Source organism: Fundulus heteroclitus, chromosome 19 (assembly GCF_011125445.2).
Source record: "Fundulus heteroclitus isolate FHET01 chromosome 19, MU-UCD_Fhet_4.1, whole genome shotgun sequence".
In the NCBI taxonomy this organism is placed as follows: Eukaryota; Metazoa; Chordata; class Actinopteri; order Cyprinodontiformes; family Fundulidae; genus Fundulus; species Fundulus heteroclitus.
Window position 1 is genome coordinate 24722089 of NC_046379.1, and position 17426 is coordinate 24739514.

At 42.6% G+C, this 17426-nt stretch overlaps 2 protein-coding genes across 2 annotated transcripts; one reads left to right on the forward strand and one right to left on the reverse strand.

Annotated features, from left to right (window-relative positions):
* Positions 1 to 644: 644 nt before the first annotated feature.
* Positions 645 to 6064, forward strand: LOC105932936 (cyclin-dependent kinase inhibitor 3). Its single transcript, XM_012872274.3, has 8 exons — positions 645 to 759; positions 1157 to 1251; positions 2205 to 2260; positions 2339 to 2383; positions 2591 to 2813; positions 4977 to 5008; positions 5092 to 5195; positions 5283 to 6064. Exons 2-8 carry the CDS (start codon positions 1169 to 1171, stop codon positions 5370 to 5372), a joined length of 633 nt encoding a protein of 210 aa, XP_012727728.1. The 5' UTR covers positions 645 to 759; positions 1157 to 1168; the 3' UTR covers positions 5373 to 6064.
* A 4-nt stretch (positions 6065 to 6068) lies between these two features.
* Positions 6069 to 15772, reverse strand: LOC118556596 (protein cornichon homolog 1). Its single transcript, XM_036150680.1, has 5 exons — positions 15615 to 15772; positions 12599 to 12667; positions 8767 to 8879; positions 8516 to 8659; positions 6069 to 7022 (listed from the first exon to the last, which is right to left on the reverse strand). Exons 1-5 carry the CDS (start codon positions 15693 to 15695, stop codon positions 6995 to 6997), a joined length of 435 nt encoding a protein of 144 aa, XP_036006573.1. The 5' UTR covers positions 15696 to 15772; the 3' UTR covers positions 6069 to 6994.
* Positions 15773 to 17426: the final 1654 nt, after the last annotated feature.

The following is a 17426-nucleotide window of genomic DNA, read 5'->3' on the forward strand; positions in this document are numbered from 1 at the left end:
ACCAATGTTCTCAAAGAAATGTCGCAGAACAGCTTTATTTATATGAATATTATTTTACACATAATCTGTGACTGTGTGCAATAATTAGAGGACTTCTGAAAGCAGTTGTTTACACTTGACTACTATATTTAAGGGTGTCAGAGGGAAAGGGGCTCAGCATGCACACGTGACTCGCATGCGTGGTTTTCCTTCCACTTCACAGCTATGCGCTACTTTTAGTTGTTCTGACACATAAAATGTAACTAAAATTCATGAACGGTGTCACAAGGCCCTGTGATGTCCAGTGATAGATCATATTAGGATGATAAGATAGATACTATATAAGACAGCCGCTTGCATTCCACTATAACACACAAACAAAAACATATACAGTTGTTGCTAAAAACGTAGAGTAGTTTTTCAAGTAGGGATATTTTCCACAATCTCGTTTTATTTTAGTGGTTGGTCAGTTTTATACCGTTCCTTTTTTTTCCAAAACATTTTTACTGGACAAGAAATTTAATACATGACATTACCTTTTTAGTTTCAGACGCATTGGTGGAGAGATTCACAGTTTTCACTCCGCCCATCCGTCTTGACCCAGCGAAGTCAATCGAACGGCCCTTTGCCCTGGTTGGTTGGTTTTGTGATGGGCGGAGTTAACTGTCAGCACTGAAATCTGATTGGATGAGAGCTTTGTAGCGTTTTGAAATCGTTGTTGTTGAGCTGTCTGTTAAAACCCGGTGCAAGAAGACGCGAGACAGCGAGGAGCTGAACAAGGTGGAGAACAAATAAGAAATATATTTGGATCCGACAACCTGCCTAACCTTTTGCTTCTTAGGACTGCTTTACAAATATTTTAATAAATGCTTTTAAACATTCTTCAAACACAGCGAAGGTTAGCATGTGAGAAACAGCACCGGCTGAATTGCGAAACCCTTTTAATATTGCGTGATCGTGTAACTATAACACATCTGACTCTTATAGCTGTCTTTCTAATGTCTAACCTACTATTTTGTTACCGTTTTACTTCAGCCGGTTCCAGTGTATGCTGGGTATTCTGCTATAGCTGAAGTGAACTGAACTACCAGGTTCTGTTTAGCATCCACCGGGATGTAAACAGTGTTTCTTTCCCCCGTCACCCTGAAGTACTCAGTCTGCCATTTTTCTCTTCCAGGCGTCTGAAGAAATGAGGACGACTGAGTTTGACTCTTCCTCTGATGATGAGGAGGAGGTGGAAGAGGGTCAGCTGGCTCCCCTCCACATTAGCTGGTATGTGAGAGTGTCACCATCATCTCCTTAAAGGTTTTGTTGCAGCCACAAACTTCAGTGGATCTTCTGTGATGGACCGACATGAAGCAGTGCATAGTTGTGAAGTGAAGGGAAAAGGATTTCTGATTTTGCAAGATAAAAAAAAAAAAAAAAAAGTGAGAATCTGAAATGTGCTGTATGCAAATATACTCAGCCCCTCTGGGTCAATACTTGGTAGGGTCCCCTTTCAGTGAAAATTGCAGCTGCAAGTCTTTTCAGACTGAAGTCTGTACCATCTTTGCACAATCAGTCTTAAAGGTTTGTCCATAGTTCTTAGCAAAATGGCTCAAGCTCAGTCAACCTGGGAGGTGAGGTGAACATCCAACCTAGTCTTGCCTCAGGTTCTCATTTAGAAGTAGGTCTTGACTTTGACTGGGCCACTCTAACCCATGAGTTTGCTTCGATCTAAACAATGCCCTTGTACCTCGGGTCGAATGTTTGGGCTGATGTGTTGTCGCCCATTTATTTTCCCATCAACTCTACACTTTCCTTCCACATCCCAGCTGAAGAAAAGCATCTCCACCTCATGATGCTGCCACCGCCGTGTTTCGTAGTAGGCGTGGTGTGTTCAAGGTCACGTTAATTGTGTTAAACACAACTGGACCCTACTTCCTAATTGGGTGACTTCTGAGGGCAATTGCTTGGATTTCTTTAAGGGTAAGAATAAAAAGTTTCAGAATAACGGCGGGTCTGTATCATATACCACTTGTTGTCTAATTCACAATTACGCCTCATCTGGTGTCGCTCCATCACATGTCATCAAAGAACATATTGAAGTCTGTGGGTATAATATGACAAAAGGAGCAAGAATTCAAGGGAAATTTGTACTTTTGCAAGACACAGGAGGCACGTTATTGTGCATTAATGGCCATGTTTGTACTGCATGATCATGTAATGTTTCGATTGGGTTTTAGGTTACCTCTGTCCATAGTCGAGTGCTCACAGTACCTTGGAATATGCGCTCTACCAGGTAAAACCATGTTCAACTCATAGGCTTGTTTTTACTGAAATTATGTTTTTTGTTCTAACAAACGTCTTTTCATTCCAGGTTGCAAATTTAAAGATGTCCGCAGGTCCCTGCAGAGAGATGTCGGTAAGTCGGCTTTCAGGCATCTCTGCTCAGCTGTGAATCATTCAGAACACGCATTAATCCCCAGAGTAAAAGCCAATGTTGAATTTAATAATGTGCATCTTATTCTTTCACGCTACTGATGCCCACGCCCAATCTTTTTAACCTTTGAACCCGCTCACGGAAAGCGACTAATAAATGCAATGCCCCGGCATCCCTTCCTGTTGTCAGGTGAGCTGAAGAACCAGGGCGTGCAGGATCTGTTTGTTTTCTGCACCAGAGGAGAGCTAAGCCGGTACAGAGTCCCCTCCCTCCTGGAGGTGTACGAGCAGCACGGCTTCACCGTGCACCACGCGCCGTTCCCCGACGGAGACGTTCCCGAGCTGGAGCAGTGCTGCCAGATCCTGGCCGAGCTGCAGGTCTGCCTTGAGAGGAACAGGAGGACGGTGCTGCAGTGAGTGACGGCGACACAGACGTGGGGTTAAATCAGGGGTGAAAAGTTGCAGAAGCATTAGGCCGATAAAGGCTGGAGGAAGATGTGTTCTCAATGTTTTTTCCCATTTTAGTTAAAATTCGGAAAAGATCTGGAATGTGGATCGCTCGCCACTGGGTTGTTTTTAAACTATGAGTTACTCAGGAAGGTAAAGGTAGCACCAGCAATCTATATTGCATAGGGTTGTCACGATACTACAATTTTAACTCGATACCGATACTCAGGAAAATATTTCATACTCAATACCATTTTCGATACCACAAGGATAAAAACAAAGACCCCGAAATTTAACAGAAATATTTTTATTAAGAAATAAAACACAAATAAATAAATACATACAATAAACAATAAGAACAATATTTTGTATGCTGTGCACAATATTAAGCAAGTTTGATTTAAAAAAAAAAAAAAAAAAAAAAAGGTGTTCCTTCCTTGGCTATGCTTTACACACATAACAATGAACTAGCCAAACCAGTTAACAAACAAAAATAAATGCTGTATTCTCAGCAGCTGCACCTGTTACAAAAAAAAGTCTGAAACTTAAAAGTGCACAGAATTATTCTATCACACAGTGTTCAGAAAGTGCATTTTCCTCTATTTTGCACTCTAGATGAAGGACTGTTTAGGTGCCACTGGTGGTAGCACTGGCCTGAAGTTGGGGACTTGGCAAACCCCCCCACACCCCACCCCCACCCCGCGGTATCCATACTTTTGAAAATGAGTATTGTATCTGGATACAACATTTTTAGTATCGATACTTTTTTGAGTATCGATACTTTTGACAACCCTAATATTGCAAGTTCCATATTTAAATAACCGGCCATACAGTCATAGGAAAGTCTTGAATTTATATTTAAAAATTGGGGAGAAAAAGGCATTAAAAATGGGTAAACGTCTCCTGGATCAAACAAGCGACTTCTCCACAGAATAGAAAAATTCACGTGCCGCTGACTAAAATCCTTTTACTGCTTTCCCACAAACATTTTCCAACCCCCCCTGCACAAAGATGGATTCTTTGGACAAATGAAAACTCAACAGATGACACGGTAGATATAAATGGACTTAACTGATGCTATCGTACATAATCTTTAGGCATTCTAGGTAGCAGTCGGTTGGTACGTTTTTATTTACACTAACAATCACAAAGCCAGAGCACAAAAATCAGAACATTAAACTAAAAGATGATCCAAAAGAAAGGGATAATAGCCATAAAAGTAAACGGTTAAAAATGAATTTAGAATATTTCAAATGATCTTTAGGAAAAGCGTGTTGGGATGGAAGTACCGTTAGCTGGTTTTAAATACAAGGGAAGCTCGTCCCTCCATCGAGATGCTGGAAAGAGTGACCGCCACTCGTTCCCAGGAAAACAAGCTGATTTTGGGTTTGAGGACCTGAGGGGGTTTTAAGTTGTAGTATGTGGGTTTAGCAGCGCGGTAACATAGGAAGGAGCCGGATCCTGCAGGACCCTGAAAGTGAAAGTGGGGATTGTCAAAATGAGTTTTAAAACCAGGAGGTACACGGTGCAAAGGCATCAAAGCAGGAGTGATGTCGGCTCCTTTGGTGGCTCCAGGGGATCGTGCTGCAGAGGTTTGGACCAGATGAAGGCAGTCCAGGGCTTCTTTTGGTCCATGGACGTGAAAAAGAGAGTCACAGTAGTCTAGATTAGAGGAAATGAAAGCGTGAATAACTATCTCAACTTCCTGCTTTCTTACCACCCTTGGTAGTTTGGGAATCTTCCTGAAATGATGCAGTTTTCTCCACGTTGCTTTGAATGTCTTGACGGGCGAGTTCAAAGGTCCGGCCTGTCGGCGGATCACTGGATCGTGTTCTCCAGGCCAACGATCAGACGCTCTTCCTTCTCAGAGTTCGGTTAAAGGGAGTTATTATTTCAACCATTCGGTACTTTCAGGCACAGGAACAGCTCTGAACCTTCAGCTCCTCTCCTCGTCCATCAGAGGATGACCGTCAACAAACATGCAGCTGTGCCTTTAAAAGCCTCGGTTCTCCAGATAGAGCCAGAAGGCCTGCGTATGATGTTCTGCTGTATTCGGGTCGCCACACCGGAGCGTTCTGCACCGTACGTTGGCCACTGACTTGACTTTGGCCTTTTCTCCCCCCCTGCAGCTGCTACGGAGGTCTGGGACGATCCGCTTTAAGTAAGGGTAGTCTACTTTTATGAGATGATGCTGTGATTTGGTGGACGGTCATGTCTGTAACAGAGCGGTTGTCTCCCGCTCAGTCGCCGCCTGCTTGCTGCTCCAGCTCTCGTCGACCATGACCGCCCACGAAGCCATCGAGATCCTCCGAGAGCACCGAGGAGGAGGAGCCATCCAAACAGTGAAGGTGAGAGACCGGACGGAGCCCATTTGGTTTGCACCCCCCGAGTCTTGGGATGTGCTTTTTTTAACGTGTCGGTTTTGTTTCTTGCAGCAATACAACTTTCTTCACGAGTTTCGGGAGAAGTACAGCGTGTTCAAGGAGAGAAGAGAGGCTTCGACAGAGCGATCGGTGTCCCGGTGATTCTGGTTTAGCTCTTTGAACCGTGGATCATTTGCATTCGCATGTAATTAACTCTCCAAGAGCTGCACTTTGAAAGAATAATATATTGCTTCTTTTAAGCTTTTAAGTAAGCCAGGAGGTTTGATGATCTGGATATTTGTTTTTGGGTAACATGTAGCGTAGATCCACCGGGAAGTTTCCTCTCAAAAGGAATGTGAGCCTTGAAGATAAACAAAAACGTTTTGTGTGCTGTGACTGAACCTTAAACGTGAGGCTATGATTTGGCCAAATTGGTTCATATTTAAAGTAAAAAAGATATAATATCCATACACAGTTGTTACATATTCATGAGTCAGTTTTATTTTTAAAAAGGATCTCACATATACACTATTGCCAACATTGGATCTGTTTAATCTTCATATTTTAAATTGTTGGCTAGTTGACCTTCTAAAAGCAACGATTTAACAGGTAAACCCTACTTAAGTTTCATGTCCGTTAAAGTGGCACCAATCAATCCAGCACACAAGGAAAAAGGTTTGTAAGAAAAATTTAGGATGGCAAAAACAAATATATATATAAAAATCTTTGCAGTTAGTCAAGATTTCAGAGTGGAGGTTATATTTAGATTGAATTGTTTTTCCTAAAGGTGACCTGATAACCATGTCACCATACCCTGTACAAAAACAAGAAAATAAATATTTCTATACCAATGAAAACTTGAGCTGAAGGACTTTTATTGAACTAAACCATGAGTTTGATGATGGAGAAGAGTTACATTGCAGGAGTGCTTGATGTCACAGAGGAAAGCAAGTAATCCAGAAAAACAATAAATAGACCAGAGATGCTAAAAAAAAATGTGGACTATTTGTGTTCAAATCAACCAAACCGTCTGAAGATACATTCAACAGTATGGCACATCAGCGTCGGGTGCTGAAGCGCTCTACCTCTATGCAGACGACTGTTGAATCTATCTTTCACTTAAGCGAGAGCTGCAAGGGAACATTTACAGAGGAGCGGCTCAAACACAACGTGCCCTCTGGATTTCTACAAATGCAACTAAATATCGGACAGGTAGAACATGATAGGTCTTAAATATCGAAACAGTTAAGAAAACTGATAAGACTGCAATATGTTTACAATGTTACCGCTCGTCTTTTGTCCCCTTCAGTCCATAGAGAAACGTCTGCAGCTAAGAAACCACATGGTCGGAGTACATTAGCTGGTAAAATCCACAGTCATTCACAATCCCAACCTGGAAACGCTACAGAGCAGGGAGCGATGATGGAAAAAAACAAATTTTATTTAAATCTCAAGCATTAAAAAAATACACAGCATAAAAAAAAAAAATCGAGTAAGGAAAAGAGAAACTTGTCCGTATTTCCAGATGGGATTTTGTTTTAAACTGTAGTGCTTTGATGGGAACACTGAGACCAAGATCCAGTCCTTGAAGAGGGTAAGAGTTTCCAACAGGTCTCTGCAGTGTGTGGGTGTGAAGGGGGGGGGGGGGGGGGGGGGGGGTCATCCACTTGAAATGACGGCTCATGTGGCTCCTCGGTGGTCTCCAGCAGGTCCAGTGTTCCAGCACTTTGGATCATAGTGTCTGGTCATCTACTGTACGGGCAGGTCCTCTTCCTCAGACTTCTTTAGGAGCTCACCAGAACGTAGATCATGCTGCAAGGTGTCCAAAACAGAGACGGCACAGGATTAGGTTGTGTCCACGATCTCCCAGATCCCAACAGTGACATTGTTTCCCTACTGTAAGTTAGGCTGAAGCTTTCATTGTTTATTACAGATAAAACACACGGAGTTGTACCCATTAATGCTGCTTATTAAAAACTGACCTGGATTTGAATATTTTAAACTGAATAATCAAGATTAACTGCAGAGGTTCCCCTAGAAATGGGACACGTTCTTCCACTTAGCTTTCCTTTGATTTCACAGAATACAGCTTTATACAAGCAGCCTCATTATTACATCTGGGATGTTTCTGATCCATTCATGAGGTTTATCTAGCAACAGAAATGTGTTTTCCAAGAATAAAGCAGCTATCTTATTTCAGTGATGGACTCAGGAAAGTGCATTTCTGTTTCCAACAGACTTAAGGTGATTTTCAACAATCAAAGCAAATTACATTTTTGTAGGACATCTGAAAATAACCGTAGAGCCGTTTACTTGTTGAGAACGTACTGCTTTGAGCGTTAATGTTTATAATCATCCAGTTTAAACAGATGTAATGATCCTCATATTTATATCAGGCAAACGTTCTCGGTATATTGATGTAATCAGGGAACCACGGGAAACAAACAAGTGCGTCCTTTTTCAGTTGTAACAAAAAAACAGACAAAGGACGCATTTATCTCATTGGATCCCACGCTACAGACACAAGCGATGCTAATTCTGTCGGGGATACTTTTCTGTCATTTCTAAGCGTTTCTCTTTAATCAAACAGTTTATGGTACGACGTCGCTTACGCGCTCGTAAAACTGAGTTCTGCATGTACCTGTCCACAGACTCATGTCCGCCTTGTTATGTCGGAGCCTAGAGACATAAATAGCTCAGGGTGCGATCTGTCGCTATTTAGAAAGGCTAATTTTAATAAAATTAACTGTGAACACGCACAGACGTATAATAATTTACTGCATGCCCTGACATTTTTTGGGGGTGGGGTGGGGGCCTCCTTGTTTGACTGGTAGGGGAAACACTGAACTGGAACCATTCAATTAAAGGGGGCCAGTGAAGTTTCTGCTAACTGGAGGAGCTGCAGAGATCCACAGCTCAGGTGGGAGAACAGGCTGACAGAGGCAAGAAGAATATTAAATCTGTCCACTGATGGTCTCCAGCCAATCTGCCTTGAGTTTGAGTTATTTTGAAAGGAAGAGGAACTTTTAGTCTCTGGATGTGCAACACTGGTGGAGACGCACCCCAAGAGTAGCTCCTTGAGTAAATCCTAGAGATGACTTAATCAAGGGGAACTGAAGACATAGATCACACACTTTACAGATATTTCTAAAGAGAATTAAACCAAGTATTATTTTGCACTACTTTGTTAGTATCAGTATTTATACAATTCCAATAAAATACACTGTAGTAAAGTGACAAGATGGGATGAATGTGCTTGGAAGGTACTGTGTGTTTTTCTGAATAAAGCAGAAAAGTGTGTGTACCCATAGAGGTAGTAGAAGAACGACAACAGGTAGAAAGCCAGTTTGCACCAGCCTTCTTTTTGACAATAGGCCAGGATGTCAGCATTCATGATGGTGGTTGGGTCGTAGAGTCCAGGACAGCTCATCACCGGTCTGCTCACGTACCTGTGGCACAGCAAGAGAAAAGCAGCTCATCCCAAACGGACCTCGGTGCAGTTTGGAAAGCTTCGCGTTCACCTATAGGAACGACACCCGGCTGTTCAGTTACCCACCTCCAGACATGATAAGCCAGCAGCGGCAAGTTGAGGAAGAGGGTGAGCCACTCGGCCGCGCACAGAAACATCACGCAGAAGAAGACGTGGATGAGATACTCCGGCAGCACCAGCTGGAAACAGACACGGGGGGGGGAAAGGGAATGTCAGAATCCAAGCACAGCCGCTCGGCCTTCCTGCTTAAAACGAGACTTCAGGGAGGCTAAAAATACACAACAGTCAGAGGACGACATGGGAGGATGCTGCAGCTCCCTAAAGAAAACGAGTCCTCCTTACAGAGCGCTGCTTTCAGACCCGTCTAAAACGGTGAACGGCTGATATCGGTATGAATTACTGATAATAAGTGTAACCTCTGGGGTTATGTGGTTACAGTGCATGTAGCTGAGGATGTGGCGATAATGTAAATGGCCTTCTGACCCCATTTTTAACTCAAACAGGGTGAAAAATCAAGATCTAACACTTGCAAATGGAATAACAGAAACACAAGGGTAAAAAAAAAAAACATGAGCTGCTCTTTAGAGGTTCAAGATCGATTCTTGCAAGTGGACTAAAAAGATCGATTTCCCACCCTGGTTCATTACATGCATCTCTCCACAACTAAAATCCCCAAAAGAAAACACAAAAGCTTGCTCAGGAGAACATTGGTGCACCTTCACATTAATATTTCTGCAGTGACAAATCTGCACACCACCCCACTGTGACAACACACTGGAGGAGGCCCCATGCTGTTAGAGCTAGCGGTGCTGATGCAGCGGCGTGCCTAAGGTCAGGTCGCGTGTCGCGTTCAGGGGGCAGATGGAAGCGCCACATGGAAGCCATGCATTGAGGGAGGTGGGGGGAGACAAACAAAAAACAGCGGGCGGAGCCAAGCCAACGGCCCCACAGGAGGACAGGTGTGGGGCGTGGGGAGAGAGGGATGTGCAGGACAGGAGGGGGACTGCAATGAACTGAGATCCTGCACTGCGCTGCCAAATAATTAACTGAGTAGCGGGTAAAAGAAGAAGAGGCTCTAAATGGCTCCGACAGACTGGACTGGGCTCCAAACCTGCACATCAGACTACGCAGCACGCCCTGGCTTACGGGTGCATGGAGCCTGACTTTTTATCCGCACCGACTCCTCCTCCTGTGGAAATTTCTAGCCAATCGAGAAGGTTTTAAATAGTGCTGAGCCAGAGAGTGGTGGGATTCTGCTGCCATCTGTTCAGAACCACAGGTGACGCGGGTCAGAGCCAACGCTAAGCTCATATACCACGGCCTCAATCTGCCCAACAGTGACTGCAGCCTCTTGATTCGTGGGAGAGGAATGCTTTGAAACGCATTTAAAAAAAAAAGGAGTTCTCCTGGAAGAGGCCGGTTAATAAACCAAAAGCCCTTCAGGTCCTGCTGACATACTAGTCAACAACTGATTAAAGTCTGGAGTTCGTGGGGACTTTGCTGAGCTGTCTGTCAAATCATAAGCAAACAGAGGGTAGATTAGAATAGAAATCATGCATGCTTTGAGCATTTGCAAGTCTTTTCAGTTAACAGCTAACACCTCAATGATCCGCGGCAGCTGACGTCTCGACCCAATACTGCCCCCCCCCCCCCGTTCTGCGCATGCCGTCGCTGCACCGTCTGACAACGAGCTGCACGTCAACCTTGAAATAATCCCCTTTTGCTTTGTCACATTTTGTCCCGATGCAACCACAACCCTATTTGTTTTTTTCAATAGACCAACACAATCGTGTAATACATGGTTTTCTACCTGAGAAGGGTGAAGTACATTTGTTGTTATCGGCCGTAACCGGCATATTAATTAGTGATATCGGTACCTATACCCAAATGTAGCTTTGAACACCCCACAGAGCGCTGTTCAATGAGACGACTGCCAACAGAACCACTGTTGAAAGAGAGCCACAAGAGGTCCTTTGCCAAAAAAAAAAAAACAATCTGTGCAGGGAACATAGTAAACGTAGAAGAACGTCTTCTGGTCAGATTAAAAGTGCATAGCCACATTATTTAACTTTTTTTTTTTATTATTATTTATACATCAGTATCTCACTCTGGTTGCATACAAAGTTTTTATGAAAGATTATCACATCCTGCTGGCATATTAGTTGTTATTTTAGCGTTTTATGCTTTGTTTTGCTCAATTATTAGTAAATAAAACATTTGGTGCGGAAGTACGTACTGCACAGGCGCAGCAGGGGTTAAAACAAGGAAACGGCTAAAAGCTATTAGCATCTCCCAGTGAAACAATAAAGAATGGTCCTAGATATAGTGGAAAAAAGTGCAAAAAAAACATTTCAAAGAGGGATAAGACTGGAATGTACTGGTAACACAGTATGAACGTTGGTGTTCACTAAAGCGGACGCTAAACCTGCTGATTGCTCAGATGTGACCGCAGAGTTCATTGACCTGAGTAAATGTTCTGATATGAGGAGCTTAAAGTTTTATTGATTGGTGTATTTAATTAATAACTGATGGCCTTTGATCACGCCGAGCTGGCACTTTATTGCAACGCATTGCAGAGAGTCAAGCTTGGTCTGGCATTATTTACAATTGATTTATAAATTAAGCAAACCGGCATTATGATAGTTCTGCGATACTGCCACTAGATGTCGCCACGTCTGTTTACATCTGTTCATCGTGCCTGAGAGGGGATTATTTTTTGTCTCAAAAAGAACCATCAAAACATTATCAAGATGGAGGCCTGGTGTATATAACCTTATTTTATCATGATCAAAAGGTTTTTGGTGTTTTTCATAAGCATATTACATGGCTTTATACCTTTAAACTAAAAAAAAAGAAAGAGTGGAGCTAAATAAAGGGGGAGTGGTGGAGGAACACCTGCTAGAGGACACACAGGAGATGAAACTGGGCCGGAGGTTCTCCTTCCAGCAGAACAATGAGCCTAAGATACCTGACAATGGTGTAGATCAAACTACAGAATGGCCCAGTCAAAGTCCACACCAAAACCCAATTAAGGTCAGACTGATGCTCCCAGACGCTTTTATTCAGTCCAACTGAGCTCAAACTACTGTTCAAAGTAGAACGGGGAAATAGTTCAGTCTAGGTGGAAACATGCCTCCAAGGTCCTCCAGCAGTAATTGCAGCCAAATGTGCTTCTGAAAAGTACTGACTCAGTTTGGCTATGTGTACGACCCACATTTCGCATATTTACAGTTGTAACGGGACAAAACGTGAAATCTTTCAAGGGCGTGAATATTTTTGCAAAACACTGTAATAAATACAATATCCGAATAAAAGCTAGCAACATAAAATCTGCAAGGTTGGAGCTGTGATGCCTCTGAAATTACTTTAAATCAAACTGAAATACTGAAGAAAGCAACAATAAATCTACTCCAACAATTCAAAAAATAAAACAAAAAAACTTGATGAGCACGTTTTCGTCCGATTCAAACTCGACTCGGGTTAGTTAACTGAAAAGACCTTAGCAAACACTTCACCGTGCAAAACGACAAGACTTCAGGCTAAGTTCAACTCAGCGGGCATTTTAAAGATTGGTACAAACCTTTAATGCAATTTTGACTCTTTTAATCTTTTTGACCCTTTCAATTGTCTTTTAGCCATTCAAAAAAAAAAAAAAACGGGGCGGGGAGGGCAAAAGAAGCAGATTGGAAAAACAAAATGAAAAGGCGTTAGAGTTTCACAGCTTGACATTAAGGTCACTCAGTTTACAACAGGCAGGTTATTTAGCATAACAGTGCAGAGAAACGATCGAAAAAAGATACGCGGATAAAGGTAGACTAAAAGTATCCGTAACAGAGCGCATATCTGCATGCAGTCATTTAGAGCAGAAAGGCGGGTGAAGCACAGCGGGCACACTTACCGGATTTAAAGTGTTACATTGATCTATAGGATTCTTGTAGTCAGTCTTCAGCTCGTCAAATGCTATTATCTGCAAAGAATCAAAAAGGTCACGTTAATACTGGCACGACAAGACTGAGTATTACATCTGCCTTCCTTGATCATCAATAGCCCCCAATCAAGTGCACATTGACACACCGCCGGGGAAAAATGTACAAAACGGCTTAAAATCAAACGAACTGTTATTGCAGCCACATGATCCCAAACTGAAAGATATAGCAAAAAAAATAAAATAAAATAAAAACAAAGCCATTAAATTCAGCACATTATTTTCCTGGGTCAACAAGGTTACCGGCACCACAATTAGCAATACCCTCCAGAATCCCCTTCAAATAAAAGTAACTGTGAAATTTATTCAAGTAAACCGGGGCAAAGACAACCAATCCATGACAGTTTTATACGGACGAAGGTGCCGGCATGTACAGTGAGCAGATGACAGGTTAAAAACAGGTTAAAAACAGGCCAGGTAAAGGTCTGCCCTGCCATGGACAGCTAAGCTCCACTGGGCCTTGAACTGAAACAGTGTGCTTTGATCAGACGAGCATCAACCAAACAAGTGGCTTTGATGTGAAGCAAACGTATAGAAAAGGAGCTGGTGCCAAACTATGAATTACGGTGAAGGAGCTGCGATGCCGTGAGTCTGTTTCTCTTCCAGAAGTCCCTGGAACCTCGTTGGGAGAGCATGGAGGCAGGGCTGAACGATTTTGGAAAATAATCTAATTGCTATTTTTTTTTCTTAATATTGGGATGTAATGTGATTTGTTTTTCCAGTTTAATTTATCATGTCTTTTTAAACATATACAAACAACAAATCATTTTGTTTCCTCGCTGTGCAGATTAGGTGCTAAAAGACCCGCAGCATCTAAACTCGGTGCAGAAATGATTGCGTTCTGCCTACAATATATTTCAACCAAAATTGCAATTTTGACTTTTCTCTGCATTAACCACAAGCAACAAAAATTGCCTCTAAATACAGATGTTTGTAAACAAGGACTATTTAAAACAAGAACTTTTAATGTTTCTATTGATCAGAATATTATTCAAGAGAACAGCTTTTAGTTGAGCTGGACATCAATCCTTGTTGAACATGAAGTGCAAAGTCCAACCAACAAGCAAGTCTATGTATTAAACTGATTGACCAGAACTTAATGCTTTGTATAATTATACAAACTCTAAAAGAAGTAATAAAAATAGATTATCTCACTGCTGCAACTGTCTTCCCTTCCATGTGGAGGCAAACCCACTTCAAACATTTTACTGACACCTGATGGACGTGTCTAATTCCCTAATTGTTACATAGCCATAAATTGCAGACTCTGCGATTTGGAAATTGCGTTTTTTTAAAATCACGATTATATTGAAAATGCGATTAATTGTTCAGCCCTACATGGAGGCATGACTTCTGGAACATCAATTGAAAATGTGGCCTTTCGACGACCTAGTGATCCAAAGAATATGGCCAAATCAACAGAGGAATGGTTGATTTCTGTGCTGGTCAACGGCCATCTCAGCCTAGCCTCGTGAGACCATCCTGATCTCGCGAGGTTTCAAGGTTTCACTCGCAGATCAGTCTGGATACTCTCCGTTGAAGAAAATTTGGAGCCGTTCACCAAACGAACGTCCAATCAGCGTTGGCTTTGAGGCGGGTTGAGGTGTGACGCAACGGGAAGCGCGTCAGTTCAGTCTAAACAACATGGCGGTTTCAGCCGATGAAACTAGCGTTAGCGTGGCTATCGAGCAAGTTTTATCGGAATTACAGAGTATTTCTCTGCTGAGCTAACGAGCCTTTACTTGCAGCAGCAAGAGTAGCTTGGCTTGTGGTTGTGTTTTCGTCGTCGCTCTGTTACGAGCGACGACGAATCTGATTGGTTTATTTGGCCCGTCTATCACCAACATAGGCCAATCAGCTGACCAGTATTTTCGCCCCTTCCCAAAATTACTTCAACGGAAGGTTTCCAGATGGATATGCGGAGCAAATCTATCTGGCGGAGTCAGGTAAATCTCAGCCCTCCTCACGTCTAAATCCTGACTGGGAAGATTGTAAACTGGAAGGGTCAAAGGTCACTCTGGCTCTAAGCTCCAACCTTTGGAAGGGGGGGTGTATTAATAATAGTGCGATCGCTAATTTCATTTATTAGTCTTTTTCCTGAGTTAGGTTACCAATTTTCGTGTCCATGACGTCTTTTGGGGGCGAGTGAAACCCACGGTGTGACGTTTCCAACTAAGAAATCCCAAATGCTGACGCTTACAAGGAAATAAATCCGTGAAAATATGACTTGAAGTTGCTCCAACTTCTCAGACTCGGCCGCCCTCGTCGTAGCAGGGGTGGTAAAGGGCGGCCATTCAACAGCAGAGCCACACAGCGTTTAGTTTGTCTGGTAAAAACATCCTGAACGCATTAGCCTAGCCGGCTAAAAGCTAGCAAGCCTGGCAGCTGTTAGCCTGACAGCTATACACGACTCCCGTGTTTCACGGACGTCTACGAACGCTAACTACGGAGAGAGGGAGGGGACAGAAAGTCCTTTCGCCACAGCGAGTCATTCACACTTGTACACTGATTTTGCACCTTTTTTTTCACGCCGCGTGCCCTTCTTTACGCAACCGGGATTCGAACCCGCGCCCCCAAATCAAAGCCAAAGACTCAAACCACTACAACGCGACCGTTAACAGAGGCGTGGAACCAGCCTCCATCTCGGTGTCACCGGGGCCAGCTTTCAGTCCCAGCCGGCCACAGGGTGTGGACCTTTCAGTCAGAGGTAGACCGATCGCCCACGTTAGGTGCGCGTCCGTTCACTTAGCGCCGAAACTCCCTTTTAAGACGTCTCCGGGGTCCTGGAGGGAGCTGACTCCGACCAGAAACCGTATCCTCTATGTGGCCACCAGGCAGGCCTTATTTTCAACCCCACCGCTCCTTTGGTTTCCTTCCTTCTTGTACAACCAGACAGCCAGGAAGGCAGTCGCTGTAAAGGTGTACTCACATGCCAGATAGCGAAAAAGATAAGCGCCGCCGTGAGCAGCAGAGCGAGCATGTAACAAAAGGCCGCGAATGTGAACGCCATTTTTCTCCGGTTCTTCTGGTCGGTTCCTCCTGGCTGGCTCCGTCGGCGGATGGTGCAGGCGACTTCGAGTCGCTCTTTTTCTTCTTCAGCCACTAGCGAGGATAGCTCAGGGAGGTGTTACTGCCATCGTGTGGACATTTCATGTACTACAGTGTTGGTTTCACTTGATTGAGGAGTTTTTATTTTCCAACTTTTGAAATATTTATAGTGTTATAAATAATCGTTTGACTTACATTACATTACAAAGGTTACATTATTATTATGTAGGGCTGTGCTGAAACAGTACACTTAATAAACACAATGCCAATAACCAGGATTCCCTTATTGCACTGATCTCTTCTCGGTTATAATGACAAAATAGAAATGTTACATAGCCTAAAATCCATTTTAGTAGAACCAGAAAAATACGTTTATCATTTAAAATACTAAATCAACAATAAATTCATCCAAATGTCAGCTTAAATGGCCAATTTAAATTCCATATAGTATCTAATTACAGATATACAATTCTTACAGTACTTTCCCAGATCTTGTTATCTTTTATCTACAAAACCTTAATTTGTTTTATTGTGATTTTTTTCACAAGTGAATCTCCCTACCTGCCCCAGTCTCAACTCATCTGTTGCCTCCATCAGGTTTTTGTGCAAGACGTTTAGCTCCACCCAGTTTTCTTGTCCTTGCTGAAGAAAGCCCCCCCCCCCCCCACCCCCCAGAGTTTTATGCTGCCACCACCATGTTTTACCAGTGGGATGGTGTGTTTAGTTTTCTGCCAGATTTAGATTTATGTATCCAGATCGCCTTTTCCCGCATCTTTGCCGCATCATATGCATAGCCTGTAGCCTCCCAGATAGTCAATCGTAAAAAAATAGGGTTTATACACATTTTTAACTTCAAATACCATCATTTTTCAGCTTTTTGTTCCGGAGTTTAAAAGACGACAATTGTGTTTTTTGTGAAGATGCAATGTGACTACTGTAAGATAAATTTTCCACATGAAAACTGATGAAGATTTTGAAGAAATCTAGCAGAAAACTGCAATATATGTAATATAATACATATATTATATTACATGTAATATAATACAACTGTTATTATGTAAAGATGGGCAGACACTTTAAAAAGCCAAAAAGAACTGCCAGCAGATAAGAAGAAGCATAACATTTTCATAAGAAGCAGAAGTCAGTGTAACAACAACTGTTAAAATATAACTTGGAAAAGCAAGAAAGAACTGCTCAAAATGCTTTCGGTTTGGCAAAATTAGTATGTTGGTGTGAGTCAAAGGCAGATGATCCTCTGTGTTACAAAAAGATGCATTTGCAGGACGAATGCAGGAAGATCCAAGGATTAGAGGAGATTAAATTATAAGAAAAGGGAGGATGGGCATGAAAGAGAAAAGATGGCATACACACATACATGCATATATACTGTGAAATTCAAATTTGGTGTATTCAACCCTCTACCCCCAGACTGTGGGTTGTATATCTCAAGCAGAAAAGCAGTGTTGGGGCGTGGGTGTTTTTTAAAATACCTTTGCAGTTGAATCCCCTCTGTTTGTAATTTTCACGTTTTTGTTGTCTCACAACCTGGAATTAAAATGAATCATTTGAGCGTTTGCACCATTTCTTTTAGGGATCATAACAGAAAACGTCAGCATGTATCTGGAGCAAACTGCCACAAGACTGCATGTTGAATTGTCTTTTTTTTTTACTGACATGTGCTACAAATAAACTT

What these genes read in the sequence shown, in the direction of transcription:
- LOC105932936 (XM_012872274.3), top strand. Translation starts at nt 1,169, where the DNA reads ATGAGGACGACTGAGTTTGACTCTTCCTCTGATGATGAGGAGGAGGTG. An exon ending in TGGAATATGCGCTCTACCAG is followed by an intron (nt 2,261 to 2,338) that starts GTAAAACCATGT and finishes TTTTCATTCCAG; the next exon opens with GTTGCAAATTTAAAGATGTC. An exon ending in GTCCCTGCAGAGAGATGTCG is followed by an intron (nt 2,384 to 2,590) that starts GTAAGTCGGCTT and finishes TCCTGTTGTCAG; the next exon opens with GTGAGCTGAAGAACCAGGGC.
- LOC118556596 (XM_036150680.1), bottom strand. Translation starts at nt 15,695, where the DNA reads ATGGCGTTCACATTCGCGGCCTTTTGTTACATGCTCGCTCTGCTGCTC. An exon ending in TCTTTTTCGCTATCTGGCAT is followed by an intron (nt 12,668 to 15,614) that starts GTGAGTACACCT and finishes GATTCTTTGCAG; the next exon opens with ATAATAGCATTTGACGAGCT. An exon ending in AATGTAACACTTTAAATCCG is followed by an intron (nt 8,880 to 12,598) that starts GTAAGTGTGCCC and finishes GTCTGTTTCCAG; the next exon opens with CTGGTGCTGCCGGAGTATCT.